At 35.4% G+C, this 14,211-nt stretch overlaps 2 protein-coding genes across 2 annotated transcripts in view; one reads left to right on the plus strand and one right to left on the minus strand.

Annotated features, from left to right (window-relative positions):
- The window catches only part of NMBR (neuromedin B receptor), a 67,896-nt gene that overhangs the window by 46,468 nt on the left and 7,217 nt on the right, over positions 1-14,211 (minus strand). The window lies entirely within an intron of this gene.
- On the plus strand, positions 11,730-13,837 carry GJE1 (gap junction protein epsilon 1). Its single transcript, XM_032160464.1, has 3 exons — positions 11,730-11,768; positions 12,419-12,613; positions 13,445-13,837. The coding sequence occupies exons 1-3, from the start codon at positions 11,730-11,732 to the stop codon at positions 13,835-13,837; spliced, it is 627 nt and encodes a 208-aa protein (XP_032016355.1).

Below are 14,211 nucleotides of genomic sequence, written 5' to 3' on the forward strand. Positions count from 1 at the left end.
CATGACCAATGCCAAGATAGACTGAAAGCTCGACCTCTTGCTCTAGTTAGCCAAGCTGTGAATGCAAAGGAAAAATTCTTGAAGGAAATTAAAAGTGCTACTCTGATTAATACAAGAATGGTAAGAAACAAAACCTTATTGCTGACATGGGGAAGATCATAGTGGTCTGGATAGAAGATCAGACTGTAACTCAGTAGCTTAGCTTCAAAACACATTTTAAAACCTTTTTTTTTCTTTTTTCTGTGTCCTCCCTACTCTCATGATGTAACCTTGAAGCAAACAACAGGAACCTTTTATTCCCTCTTTAGCCTTAAAAAAATACGCTAAAACATACTTTAAAACTCTTTGTTTCCCTCCCTTTCCCACTCTACACTATGTTACACCATGCACATTTACCTAACTATATACTTGTATTTAATTATGTGCTTACTTAGAAATTCCAGGGGCTAATCTTGAGACAGACCAGGAACGGAGCCCAAGCTGCAAAATTCTAGAGATTACCGCGAGGTGGTAGTCAATATGCAGCCATTGTTGATATGGCCCCAGACCACACTCCGGGTAGACCACGATTCAAGATAGCTACCAGAACAAGACACACAGACCTTGTACCCAGCACTACTCCCCACATGCCTCTTATTCCCAGTTCCCTTTTTAAGCCCCTCTCCTCAGCATAAAGTTTGAAATGGTTCCTTTAAGGTATGAGCCTTGGCCATTTCTCCCACTGCTAGCTCTGGAATAAAGTCACTTTCCTTTCACTGCATTTTGTCTATGTTACTGACTTTGCAAGAAGTGAGCAGCTGAGTTTGTATTCAGTTATAAAACCAGCCACAACATTCCCTTAAGCCAAAACCTAATCCAGAAAAGTACCCTCTCTTCAGTCCTATGCAGGCTAAGAGAGGTAAAGAAGCTGCAAAAGAAAAGTTTGAGGCTAGCAAAGATTGGTTTATGAGGTTGAAGGAAAGCAGCCATAAAAATATACCATGTAATGCAAAATGGTATATCGTCATACCATAAAAATGCAAGATGAAGTAGCAAGTGCTAATGTAGAAGCTATAGCAAGTTATGCAGAAGATCTAAAATAATTGATGAAGGTGGCAACACAAAACAACAGATTTTCCATGTATATCAAACAGCCTTATACTGGGAGAAGATGCCATCTAAAACTTTCATAGCTAGAAAGAAGTCAATGCCTGGGTTCAATGCTTCAGCAGACAGGCCTGACTCTTGTTAGGAGCTAATACAGTTGGCAACTTAAAGTCGGAGCTAATATTCATTTGGAATTCAAAAAATCCTATAGCCCTTAAGAATTATGCTAAATCTACTCTGCCTGCATTCTATAAATAGAATCACAAAGCCTAGATGAGAGAACATCTGTTTACGGTATAGTTTACTGAATATTTTAAATGCACTATTGAGACTTACTGCTCAAAAAAAAAGGATTCCTTTCAAAATATTATTGCTCATTGACAGTGCACCTAGTCACCCAACAGCTCTGGTGTAGAGGTACAAAGAGATTCATGTTGTTTCTATGCCTGCTAACACAATATCCATTCTGCAGCCAATGGAAAAAGGAGTAATTTCAACTTTTAAGTCTTATTATATAAGAAATACATTTCATAAAGCTATAGATAGTGGTTCTTCTGATAGATTTGGTCAAAGTAAATTGAAAATATTCTGGAAAGAATTCATCATTCTAGATGCCATTAAGAATATTTGTGATTCATAGAAGGAGGTCAAAATATCAACAGGAATTTCAAAAGAAGTTGATTCCAAACCTCATGGAAAACTTTGAAAGTTTCAAGACTTCAGTAGAGGAAGTAACTGCAGATGGGATGGAAAGAGCAAGAGGATTAGAATTAGAAGTGGGGGGCCTGAAGATGTGACTGAATTGCTGTGATCTCATGATAAAGCCAGGAGTTGCTTCTTATGGATGAGGAAAGAAAGTATTTCTTCAGATGCAATCTACTCCTGGTGAAAATGCTGTGAATATTGTTGAAATAACAACAAAGATTCTAGAATATCTCATTACCTTAGGAGATAAAGCAGCAGCAGGGTTTGAGAAGATTGGCTCCAATTTTGAAAGAAGTTCTATTGTGGGTAAAATACTGTCAAAAAGCATTGCATGCTACAGAGAGATCTTTTATGAAAGGAAGTCAGTTGATGTGGCTGACTTCATTGTCTTATACTAAGAAATTGCCACAGTCACCCCACCCTTCAGCAGCCAACATCCCAATCAGTCAGCAGCCATTTACATCAAGGCAAGACCCTCCACAGTGAAAATATTACAACTCCCTAAAGGCGGGGGTGATCATTAGCATTTTTAAACAATAAACCATTCAACTCTGACCTTGCGGCAAAAAGCAATCATAGACAATATGTAAATGAAAGGATATGGCTAGGCTGCAATAAAACCTTATTTCACAAAAGAGGTGGCACACCCATGAGCCATAGTTTGCCGAACCCCTTCCTAGAGCTAAAAATACCACATCGAATATTTTTTTAAAAGCCATGAATAGGATTAACTTCAGATGAGATTCTGTAGCAGAAGAGATTAGTGAAATTACCACAGTAACTATTCACAATGAAATACTATGAGAACGAAGATGGAAAAGGAGGAATATAGAGAGGATCATTTACCTTTGAAACCATATCAAGCAGTCTAGCCGAAAAATTGGAGTCCCTGAAGACAGAAAGAGGACAGAAAAAATATTTGAAAAAATAATGGCTGATTATTTTTCCCAAAATTTATTGAAAACAAACCCACAGATCAAGACAGCTCCAGAAACCCCAAGAAGATGAGGAAAGTAGGCTTAGACTTGTTAGATAATTTTTCCAAGACTTTTTTATTACAAGGTATGTACCAATCCATGTTTGCTGATTCAAGAACCCCAGTTTATACCTATTTGGTACACTTTCTCCCAAGCTTGCCAGAATGAGTCTAGTCTCCATAAAAAGAGTGAAAATACTGTTTTTAGAGAAACCCATGTGTATCAGGCACTGTACAAGATATTATCTCATGTACTATCTCATTTGGTCACAACATGTCTAGTAGGTAAAGAATCATTTTCTCCATTTTACAGATGGAAGAACTGAAACTAGCAGAATTAACATTGTGTGCTTTAATAATTGCCAGTAAAGTAGGAAAAAAATGCACTCTCAAGTCTTCTGGATTTCCAGGCAGGGCTTTCCTATAGAGATATGTGGATGGCATATCCCCCGCCAAAAATAACTGTAGATATGCGGACTATTCAAAAAAGAAATTGTTACATGTGTTATACAACTAGAAATCATGCAGTTTAGGAATATTTGAAATAGGAACTCATAGAAAAGAAGGAAAATAAGACCTTCAATTTAACCATTAGGTCAAGCAATTGCTGGCACCATCTAAATTACTGACAATAAATCTCAGAGCAAGTACAATACTTCTAAGTATGGTTATAAGAATTAGAATTATAAAACCATAGAATTGTGAAATTACTTACACATCATAGAATCCAATCCCTTCTTTTTGGAGAAATGGAAACATACCCCAGAAGGTTAAATCATTTGCCCAAAATAACATGATTGGTTATTGACCCTTTCTACTAAGCCATTCCCAGTTCCATTCCAGAAAATATAAATTATTCATGCAGGAAGACAAACCTAATTTTGGCAGGTCAGGGATTTCAGAGAGATGTGAATTGGCTAAGGGTTGTGATTTATGAATCTAGGCAGCCATTCAGATTGCCTTATCTCAGCTGTCCCTCTTTGAAACATATTATTCTGAGTACCTAAATTGACCTTTGTTCAACCCCACTTTACCATCATTGGGTATATCATGAGAAGATGGGTAAATTACTCTGACACAATGCAAAATACTGAGAATCAAAAAATGGTAGAGAGGAAACATATATAGAGATTACTTCCCCTTGTTTTCCAGATGTAAAATAAGCCAAGACAGTTTGTGACCATATTCTGAAGGATTAAATATAAATCATCCTTTATTTTAAGTAAATTATCAGCAGCATACATTTCTACCATATACACATATACACATGTATGCATATACACATATACACGTGTATGCACATACACATATACATACATACACAAGTACTCATGCTTTTATGTAAGCCCCATGGAGGCAAGGGCTACACTGTTCTCACAAATTTCTAACACCTTGCACAGTAGCTGGTAATATAGATGCTCAACATTTATTCAAATGAAAAAAGGGGTGAATAAGGACAAACACATAGAACAGCACAGCTCTAAAGCAATGAATGTAACTTGCTTTTTTATTTTCAGATTTATTGTGGTATAGCTAACAAATAATTGTATGTATTTAAGGTGTACAACTTCATGTTTCGATATTCATATACATTGTGAAATAATGACCACAGTAAAGCTAATTGACATATCCATTGCCTCCCATAATTATCTTCGTGTGTGTGATAATTACCTGTGTGTGTGTGCTCACATATTCACAGCGAGAATATGTAAGAGTTACCTGTTACCAAATTTCAAGTATACAATACAGTATTGTTAACTATAATCACATTGCTGTACATTAGATTTCCAGAAGTTATTCATCTTGCATAACTGAAACTTTGGAATCTTTGACCATCTCCCCATTTCCCACTCCCCACTAGCTTCTGGCAATCACCATTATACTCTCTGCTTCTATGAGTTTGACTATTTTGGAGATTCCTTATATAGTGAAATCATATAGTATTTGTCTTTCTGTTTCTGGCTTATTTCCCTTCAACATAACGTCCTTCATTTTCATTCATGTTGCAAATGGCAGGATTTTCCTCCTTTAAGGGCTTAACAATATTCCCCTCCCGTGTGTGTGTGTTTGTGTGAGTGTGGTGTGTGTGTGTGTGTTTGTGTGTGTGTGGTGTGTTGTGAGATTTCTTTATACATTAATCTGTGGATGGACATTTAGGTCGTTTCCATACCTTGGCTATTGTTGAATCAGGCTGTAGTGAACACTGGGGTGCAGATAGCTCTATAAAATAATGACTTCATTCCCTTCAGGTATATACCTAGAAGTAAGATTGCTGAATTATTAAGGTAGCTCTATTTTTAATTTTTTGAGGAATCTCCCTACTGTTTTCCTTCACGACTATATCAATTTACACTCCCACCAACAGTGTGTACAAGTGCTCCCTTTTCTCTACATCTTACCAACACATCTTTTATTTTATAATAGCCATTCTAACAGGTGTGAAGTGATATTGTGATTTTGATTTGTATTTCCCTGATAATAAGCGATGTTGAGCACTTTTTAATATACTTATTGGCCATCTGTGGTTCTTCTTTTGAGAAATGTCTATTTATTCTTCTGCCCATTTTTGAGTCAGGTTATTTGGGGGATTTTTTTTTTTTTTGCTGTTGAGTTGTATGAGTTCTTTATATATTTTGGATATTAACCCTTATCAGATATAGTTTGCAAATAATGTTCTCTCAACCTGTAAGTTGCTCATCCAGTGTTGGGTTTTGAGGGGGTTATTTGGTTTTGGTTTTGAAGGTTTTTTACTTTTGTGTGTGTGTGGTTTTTGTTTTGTTTTATTTTGTTTTTGCTGTGCAGAAGCTTTTTAATTCAAAGAACTGATCTGTATTTTTTGTCTTTGTTGTCTGGCTTTTAGTGTCCTATCCAAAAATTCATGCTCAGACCAATGTAAAGAAGCTTTTGCTTTATGTTTCCTTCCAGTAATTTTATGTTCTCAGGTCTTACACTTAAAACTTTAATTTACTTGGAGTTGATTTTTTTATAGGGGGTGAAATAAAGGTCCAATTTCATTTTTCTGCATGTGGATATCGAGTTTTCCCAGCATGATCTGTTGAAGAAACTATCACTTCCCCACTGGACTTTCTTTACATTCTTGTAGAAGATAAGTTGACCTTCCAGTGGATTTATTTTGGGGATCCCTTAATTTCTGTTGGTCTATGTGTCTGTTTTTTATGCCAATACTATACTATTTTGATTATTGTAGTCTTTATAGTATATTTTGAAATCAGGAAGTATGATGCCTCCAGCTTTGTTTTTCTTGATCAAGATTGATTTGGTTATTTGGGATCTTTTGTAGTTTCATATAAATTTTAGGATTGTTTTTTCTATTTCTGTATAGAATATCATTGAGATTTCAGTAGGGATTCCATTGAATCTGTAGATCACTTTGGATAGTGTGGACACTTTAATAATATTAATTTTTTCAATACATGCATATGAATGTCTTTCCATTTATCATCTTCTTTTTTCTTCTTCAGTGTTTTATAATTTTCATTGTACAAGTCTTTCACCTCTTTGGTTCAGTTAATTCCTGAGTATTTTTTTCTTTTTATTGCTATTGTAAATGAGATAGTTTTATTAATTTCTTTTTCAGATAGCTCATTTTTTGTTTGTGTACAGATATGTCACTGATTCTTGTGTGTTGATTTTGTGTCCTGTAACTTTACTGAATTCATTTGTTAGTTCTAACAGGATTTTTTGGTTGAGTCTTTAGTGTTTCCTACTTGTATAATTGTTATCTGCAAACAGAGATAATTTTACTTCTTTTTTTCTGATTTAAATGTTGATACGGCTTGAATTTGTGTTCCTGTCCAAATCTCATTGAATTGTAATCCTCAATGTTGGAGGTGGGACCTGTGGGAGATGTTTGGCTCATGGGGGAAGATTTCCACCTCAGTGTTGCTCTTGTGATAGTAAGTGAGTGCTCGTGAGATCTGGTTGTTTAAAAGTGTGTAGCAGCTCCCCACTCTTTCTCGCTCTCTTCCTCCTACTCTGGCTATACAAATAACTGCCTGCATCCCCTTCGCCTTCTGCCATGATTTTAAGTTTTCCCCAGCCATGCTTCCTGTACACCCTGTGGAATCATGAGCCAATTAAACACCTTTTCTTTATAAATTGCCCAGTCTCCATTATTTCTTTATACCAATGCATGAACAGACTAGTACAGATGTCTTTTTGGGTCCAATTGCTCTGGTTATGACTTCTAATACTATGTTGAATATAAGTGGCAAATGTGGGCATCCTTACTTTGCACTGGATTTTAGAGGAAAAGCTTGCAGTTTTTTTTCATTGATTATGATGTTAGCAGTGGGCTTTTCATATATGGCCTTTATTATGTTGAGGTAAGTTCCTTTTATACCTAATTAGTTGAAAGGTTTTATGAGGAGTTGATTTTGAATTTTGCCAAATGATCTTTCTGCATCTATTGAAATGATCATGTGGTTTTTGTCTTTCATTTTGTTAAGGTGGTATACCACATTTACTGATTTGCAATGGATTAAGCAATCCTTGCATCTCAGAGATAAATCCCACTGGTGTATTATTCTTGTATCTATGTTGCTGAATTTTGTTTGCTAGTATTTTATTGACGGTTTTTGCATCAGTACTCTTCTGGGATGTTGGCCTGTAGTTTTCTTGCGGTGTTTTTGTCTGACTCTGGTATCAGGGTGAAAATGGCTTCATAAATTGGGTTTGGCAGTGTTCCTCTTCAATTTTTCAGAAGAGCTTAAGAGGAATCAGTATTCATTCTTCTTTGAATGTTTGGTAACTTGTTGCAAACTATTAAATTAGACCAGATGTAAATGTAATAATATATAACATTTATGCATTAATTTGCATGTGTTAATCATCATGCATAATGCTTTAACTCATTTTTATTTCTTTTGATCCTATTTTGGGTTCTGAACAAAATTTGTCCTGTTTCTTGTTTACACCACAAGGTCTTAAATGTTTTTAATCTCAGAAAGAAATTTTAGGACACGAAGAATATCTACCAAAAGATTATACATTACCCCCAGGGTTTAGAATAATACTGGCATACAGTAGTGATTAATAAATGTCAGCAACTTTTTGTACTAATAGTAGTAGTAGTAAATCTGAGCTTGCCTTCCCTCCTTTATCTGAAACTAGAAACTTCAAGCAAATTTGAGCAAACAGCCTCGTATTGGTGCCTCAAATTTTGCCCATTTACTCAGAAAATTTATAAATGTATCCTGGTCATTTTAAAAATCTTTAGGGCTGAAAGAACAGAGGTATATTGTAATGCTTAAATTAACTAACAGCCATAAGTCTTTCTGGGTTCACTCCCACTAGTCCTTGCTTACAAGTAGATGTCTTGGTATCTTGATAGACTCAAAAGGAAAATGCACTTATTTTCCAAGTACAGAGACAGAGAGAGAGAGAGAGACAGAAAAGACATTGAAAACAGACATGAAATTTGTGTCTGTTATTTATTCTTCCCTAAAACACTGTTACTCTGGCCAACACAAAGGTTCTTTACCCTCAGGGAAGTAATGACTCTTCTTTGCTTAAGGAGTATTAATTTGTTAATATATTGTAGTCTGTATAACAAGGAGACCATAGTTGGTCCAGAGTCTCATTAAGGACAGGATAAATGTTCTCCAAATCCTTTAATAATCCACATACAACAATCACTTGAGGTAAATATGATTTTCATTGCCAGTTTGAGAAACTGAGATTCAAGGGTGTGAAATAATTTGCTTGAGACCTCAAATCTCTGATTCCAGAGCCCGTGATCTTAGGTACTGTGTGCTCCCTCCTACTCACATTAATGCCATTCATTTATATGGGGTCCTTTGTATTTCTCAACTACGCCCCTGGTATGTATTGTACTTGGTTAGTTCTCTGCTTGGCCTTTGCTCTTCACATTGAGATCTGATGAGGAGTGTAAATAAGGGCCAAGCTCTGCAGCACCATCCAGGTGCTATGTACCCCAATAATTTTCTGAGCTCTTCAGAGGAGAAAATAAGGTCAAAGTTTATTCCCCCTCACTTACCCATGTTTCAGCAATCAATCTACATTACCTTGTAAAGAGACCTAGAGATGAGTTTGCAGGAAAAACTTGGAGAAAATATAGAGAGGTCAGGACTGGCTATATGTTAATTTTTTTTTCTCATTTCTAGTCTCCTAGCCATAAAACTTTCTAATGTAAGAAATGGTCTTAGGGTAAAAGTCAAATTAATGGTGTGGCTATAATGTCCTTTGATTAGACTTTTTAAATATTTAAGGCATGACTAATGACTATCTCAATTAGACAAAAGATTTCTAGATATCTTAAGAGCACTTCAGAAAAGCCTAATCCAAAAATGACTGTAAATATATTTGTAGAGAGAGATATTTCTTTAATTATATGACTCTTACTAAAACTAAGTTTATTAAATCTATTACACAGAAAGCCAAAGAATGATTAAGAGGGTTGTACCAGCAAAACAACTATTACTTTGGCTTAAAAGGCCAGATATTGGTCAAACTATAAAAAAGACTTCTGGCCCCTCAGCTTTTTTCTGGCAAGAAGCAGTCTGAGCAAGTTATTTATTCAAGCATAGTCATTTCTTTTTTTAATGAAAAAGGGAAGATGCTTTCGGCCAAGAACACAGAGAATGGAGCTACAGGCCACTGACAACAATGAACCAGGGAACCACTTCCATTAAGCAGAAGAGTACAATGTGCTGTGGAACAGCTTTCAGGGTAATACTACTGTGCCTTAATCATGGAATGTTCCCTGCCTCCAGAGTAGGGACAACAGGCAATATTTTTCCTAGCAAGATTTCAGAATTGTTATGGACCAGTGACAGTTAAATATCTCCTGTTTTTCCACTTTTGGAGTGTAAGTGTCTATTGTAGTCATCCTATTCCTGTATCACCATTGTATATTGATGTCATGTAGAATATAACTTTTCCCTTTGTTTCTCCAGATTCTAGATCAAAAGTAGCCACATCCAGATATAATGCAAATCACAAAATCCTGACTTCAATCTTAATTCTATAATTAGATGACAGTTTTGGCATCCTGTAATGCAAGTGAAGACATGCGGGAGACATGTTAACATTTGTAATCAGCAGGCACATTGCAATAGAATATAAAGTTGGCAACAAATATTTTCTTTTCATACACCCACACCTTTGCAATGTGACTTCACAGATCCATCAAGAGGTAGAAGATGTTTCTCAAATCTAGGTTCATTTTGAAACTTTCTTTGCCTAATGTAACATCAGCAAACATGAAGCAAGCAGAGTCCTAAACAATGCTTATGCATTGAGAATCACCCTTTTTCTGCTTTTGGAACCTGCAACTGTTAGCATGCAAGAAACCCAGGTTGTCACTCCAATATACACCCTTACCAATTGCCATACATTTGAGGCCAGTCTCACTAAGGATCACATTTTCCTAAAGAAATAAGCAACATCCCTCCTCAGCCTAATATTTATGTGTGATATTTTGGCCCACATATGGTTTATTCCTCTGTTGTATCACCCAATTGGATCAGAACGTGTAAGAGAAAGATTGGTATTAATTATTTGGCCCCTCGTAGATCTCAGCAATGACAGTGATGCTGCACTCCCTTCTTCTACACATGCAATTAAGGTTCAAGACAATTTTATACACCCCTGAAAGGAGACACTGATGATTTCTACATGTCTGACAATTGTATACAGTTGACTAAACAATAGCATTCACTACTGTACAATGGTAAAAGCCAAAGCACTATTCCTTCTTATGCAAATTGTTGTTAGGGCTTTTAGACGTCACTTCTTGAGAATCAACACAAAGCAAACTTGAAATTCTGATTCTGAGAAGATGGGAATATACACAAATATCTTTTATCTAACCACTCTGAGGGATCATTAAGTTGTCCATGTTTATTTCTTCCTATCTAGCACAGCACTCCTATTCAACGAGAACACTGTCCCTTGTTTATTGGTTACAAATACATATATCATGCAGTCACTTCTCCACTTGCTGGAAGAAAGCAATGACATTGTCTGGAGTTACAATCTTTGGCAGATCACAAGAAAATGAGAAAGGCAAGTGAAGAAAGCAAATATAATCAATGATTAGCTGTATGACATTATAGGTGGATGGAAGATAGTAAGCAGATATGTAAGTCAGAAGGTAGTTACTGGTCTGTCTTGGTGCCTGCTGGTCCTCAACACCCATAACAATGTCTAACAGATGATGTATCTGCTGAAGGACAAAAGAAAGGATGGGAAGGATTGTTCTCATGATATGTGCTAGCTCCTGGCCTTGCCTTAATTAGTAGTTCGCTATTTTTTCCTTAGCCCAGAGATCTAATTACAGATTTTTCCATGTCTGTGGCAAGCATTCAACAACTAGACAAATATAGCAATACATCAATAATATTCAATAATGCAATAACTATTATATCCTGTGTTACAATTTCTTAAGACTTCACAGAAATTAATTATACTCTATGGAAGTAAACAATAAAGAACCAGGAATATTTCCCATGTACTTATCCTTTAGGACACACTTAAATAAAAAGGAAAAGAAAAAGATTACTTCAACATTATCAGAGAAAACTCCAAGCTAAAGAGCCCACTAATTTAGATACAGTCCATTTTTAGGTAATTGCAGAAGTGTTGAGTGCTCAGAACCTTTGTGGGGCTGGCCTCTTGCTTTGCTGGTACTCCTGGCTAGCTGGCTACACTGACAGTGTAAATCAAGGGATTATTAGATTGGCCACATGCTCTCTGCTTTTGTTTCTTTGTTTTTGTTTTGTTTTGGGACAGAGATACGAAGGTTGAACGGGGCCCCAGAGGTCTAAGAGTAAAGGAGGAGGGGAGAGAAATTTGTAGTGATGAGTGTTTTCTGCTATGAGTCCTGAGAGAATATAAGAGTTTGATTCTGGCAGGAGCAAACTGGCAATGTGGGTCAAGAATTAACCCACAGGAATGCCAGGATAACATCTCCTGAGACATGTTTCTAAATTACATCAAAAACTTCTATGAAGCATGTGTAAGTATTATACAAACAAAAAATCAATTGTATGAGTCTTTTCTGAGTATTTTACCCTGAATTGCATAAGTCTTGGTGAATAAATTCTCTACATCTATGGAGAATACTGTAAGTGTCAACCATATGCTTCAAAATATTCTGAATTTAAAACTATAAAGAGAAAAATTCAGGAAGTGTCTTTAGATGTTGGTGTTTTAGTGTGGCTCACTCTCTCAATTCCCTAATTAAGAAGTAGAGGAAAAAAGCTTTAATTACAACTAATAAACATTATTTGGTTGTTAAGATAGTGTATGGACTGAGCTTACTACTGAATTTGTTATCTACTTTTTAAAAAGAAGTATTAGATATTCTGATTTTATTTCAAAGGGATTACAATGGTGGGGATATTAATTGTATTCAAAGCTGTTTAAATATTTCCAAAATTACACATTTGATTAGCAACATGTCCCTATCGACTGTTGCTTTTCATATTTTAAGAGTGAGAAATCTCATAATGCAGGAATTATATTTGATTTGATGATCTCTAAGGGTCTATTTGCTTCAAAACTTCTTGACTCTTACATTTTTTAAATGCGATATAAAGATTTTTTTAAATGTCCTTTAATGTTTGTGTTTAAAAGATTTTTTTTTTTCTCCTAAAACCATAACAGGTTAAACCTCCAACTGTGATTGGTCAATTCCACACCCTTTTCTTTGGATTGATCCGAATGTTTCTCCTAGGGGTACTAGGCTTTGCAGTTTATGGGAATGAGGCCTTGCACTTCATTTGCGATCCAGACAAAAAAGAAGTAAATCTCTTCTGTTACAATCGGTTCAGGCCAATCACTCCACAAGTAAGTTTTTCTGTGTGCACATAAACATTAACTCTACAACAAACTCATTTCTCTTTAAATGTAAAATAATGTCCTAACATGAGAAATACCCTAACAGGTTTTTTTTTTCCTAAGGATTATGTTACTTTTTCTTTAATTAGCTGTATATTTCAGATAAATTGAGTTTTGGGGAGTTTCTTCCAATTCTGGCATTTTATTATCTACTAATGTTATCATTATTCTCCAGACCTGTATTTGGGATATAGACTAGCTATCTATTGAGAGGCAATTACAGTAATATATGACTATGTTTTCACAATAAATATGTTCAACATTACTACCTTCATTATATTAAGACGCATATAAGATTTTTATGAAACTTGGAATTTTTTTTTTTTTTATTATACTTTAGGTTTTAGGGTACATGTGCACAATGTGCAGGTTTGTTACATATGTATCCATGTGCCATGTTGATTTCCTGCACCCATTAGCTCGTCATTTAGCATTAGGTATATCTCCTAATGCTGTCCCCGCCCCCCCCCCACCCCCCACCCCACAACAGTACCCGGAATGTGATGTTCCCCTTCCTGTGTCCATGAGTTCTCATTGTTCAATTCCCACCTATGAGTGAGAACATGCGGTGTTTGGTTTTTTGTCCTTGCAATAGTTTACTGAGAATGATGTTTTCCAGTTTCATCCATGTCCCTACAAAGGACACGAACTCATCATTTTTTATGGCTGCATAGTATTCCGAAACTTGGAATTTTTAAGTTAGACTCTGTTGAGAGTTAGTGGGGGGGTTTTAGTGTATTTTCGTTACATATTGATTAGTTGATTTACTAACATATTTCTGACATACTTTAGGTGTTCTGGGCTTTACAACTAGTTATTGTTCTGGTTCCTGGAGCTATTTTCCATCTTTATGCTGCATGTAAAAGCATCAATCAAGAATGCATTCTTCAAAAGTCTATCTACACTATAATTTATATGCTGTCTATTTTATTAAGAATTAGTCTAGAGGCAATAGCATTCTGGCTTCAGATTTACCTCTTTGGTTTCCAAGTAAAATCTCTTTACCTGTGTGATGCTAGATCTCTTGGGAAAAACATGATTATAAGATGCATGGTTCCAGAACACTTTGAAAAAACGATTTTTCTCATTGCAATGAATACATTTACAGCAATTACAATGGTATTATGTGTTGCTGAGATTTTTGAGATCATATTTAGAAGATTATACTTTCCATTCAGACAATGACCAAATAATTGATTACCTATCGTCATGCTACAGTTATTTATCATTTTTATTTAGTTTCATCTTACTCAGTGAGTACCACAATTTCAAAACAAACTTACTTCAATGTGTCTGAAATTTATGTCTACTATAAAATATAATGTCTGGTTATAAGATAAGGATTCTTGAAAAAATATTTCATTTTAATTTTGATCACTTTTATTAGAAAATATACACAGAACTACTGTTAATTTATTTTTAAATGGTGCTTTTACACAGTTCTCTCACGTATATCTTAACTGATCAGTTTTTTTTGTGGCCAGAGAAACTTTTATTGTCTTTTTTTACGAAGTGGAAAATTGATGCTCAGGAAGGTTAATTTAGGTGACCAAAGTCAT

Source organism: Hylobates moloch, unplaced genomic scaffold, assembly GCF_009828535.3.
Source record: "Hylobates moloch isolate HMO894 unplaced genomic scaffold, HMol_V3 SCAFFOLD_2, whole genome shotgun sequence".
NCBI lineage: Eukaryota > Metazoa > Chordata > Mammalia > Primates > Hylobatidae > Hylobates > Hylobates moloch.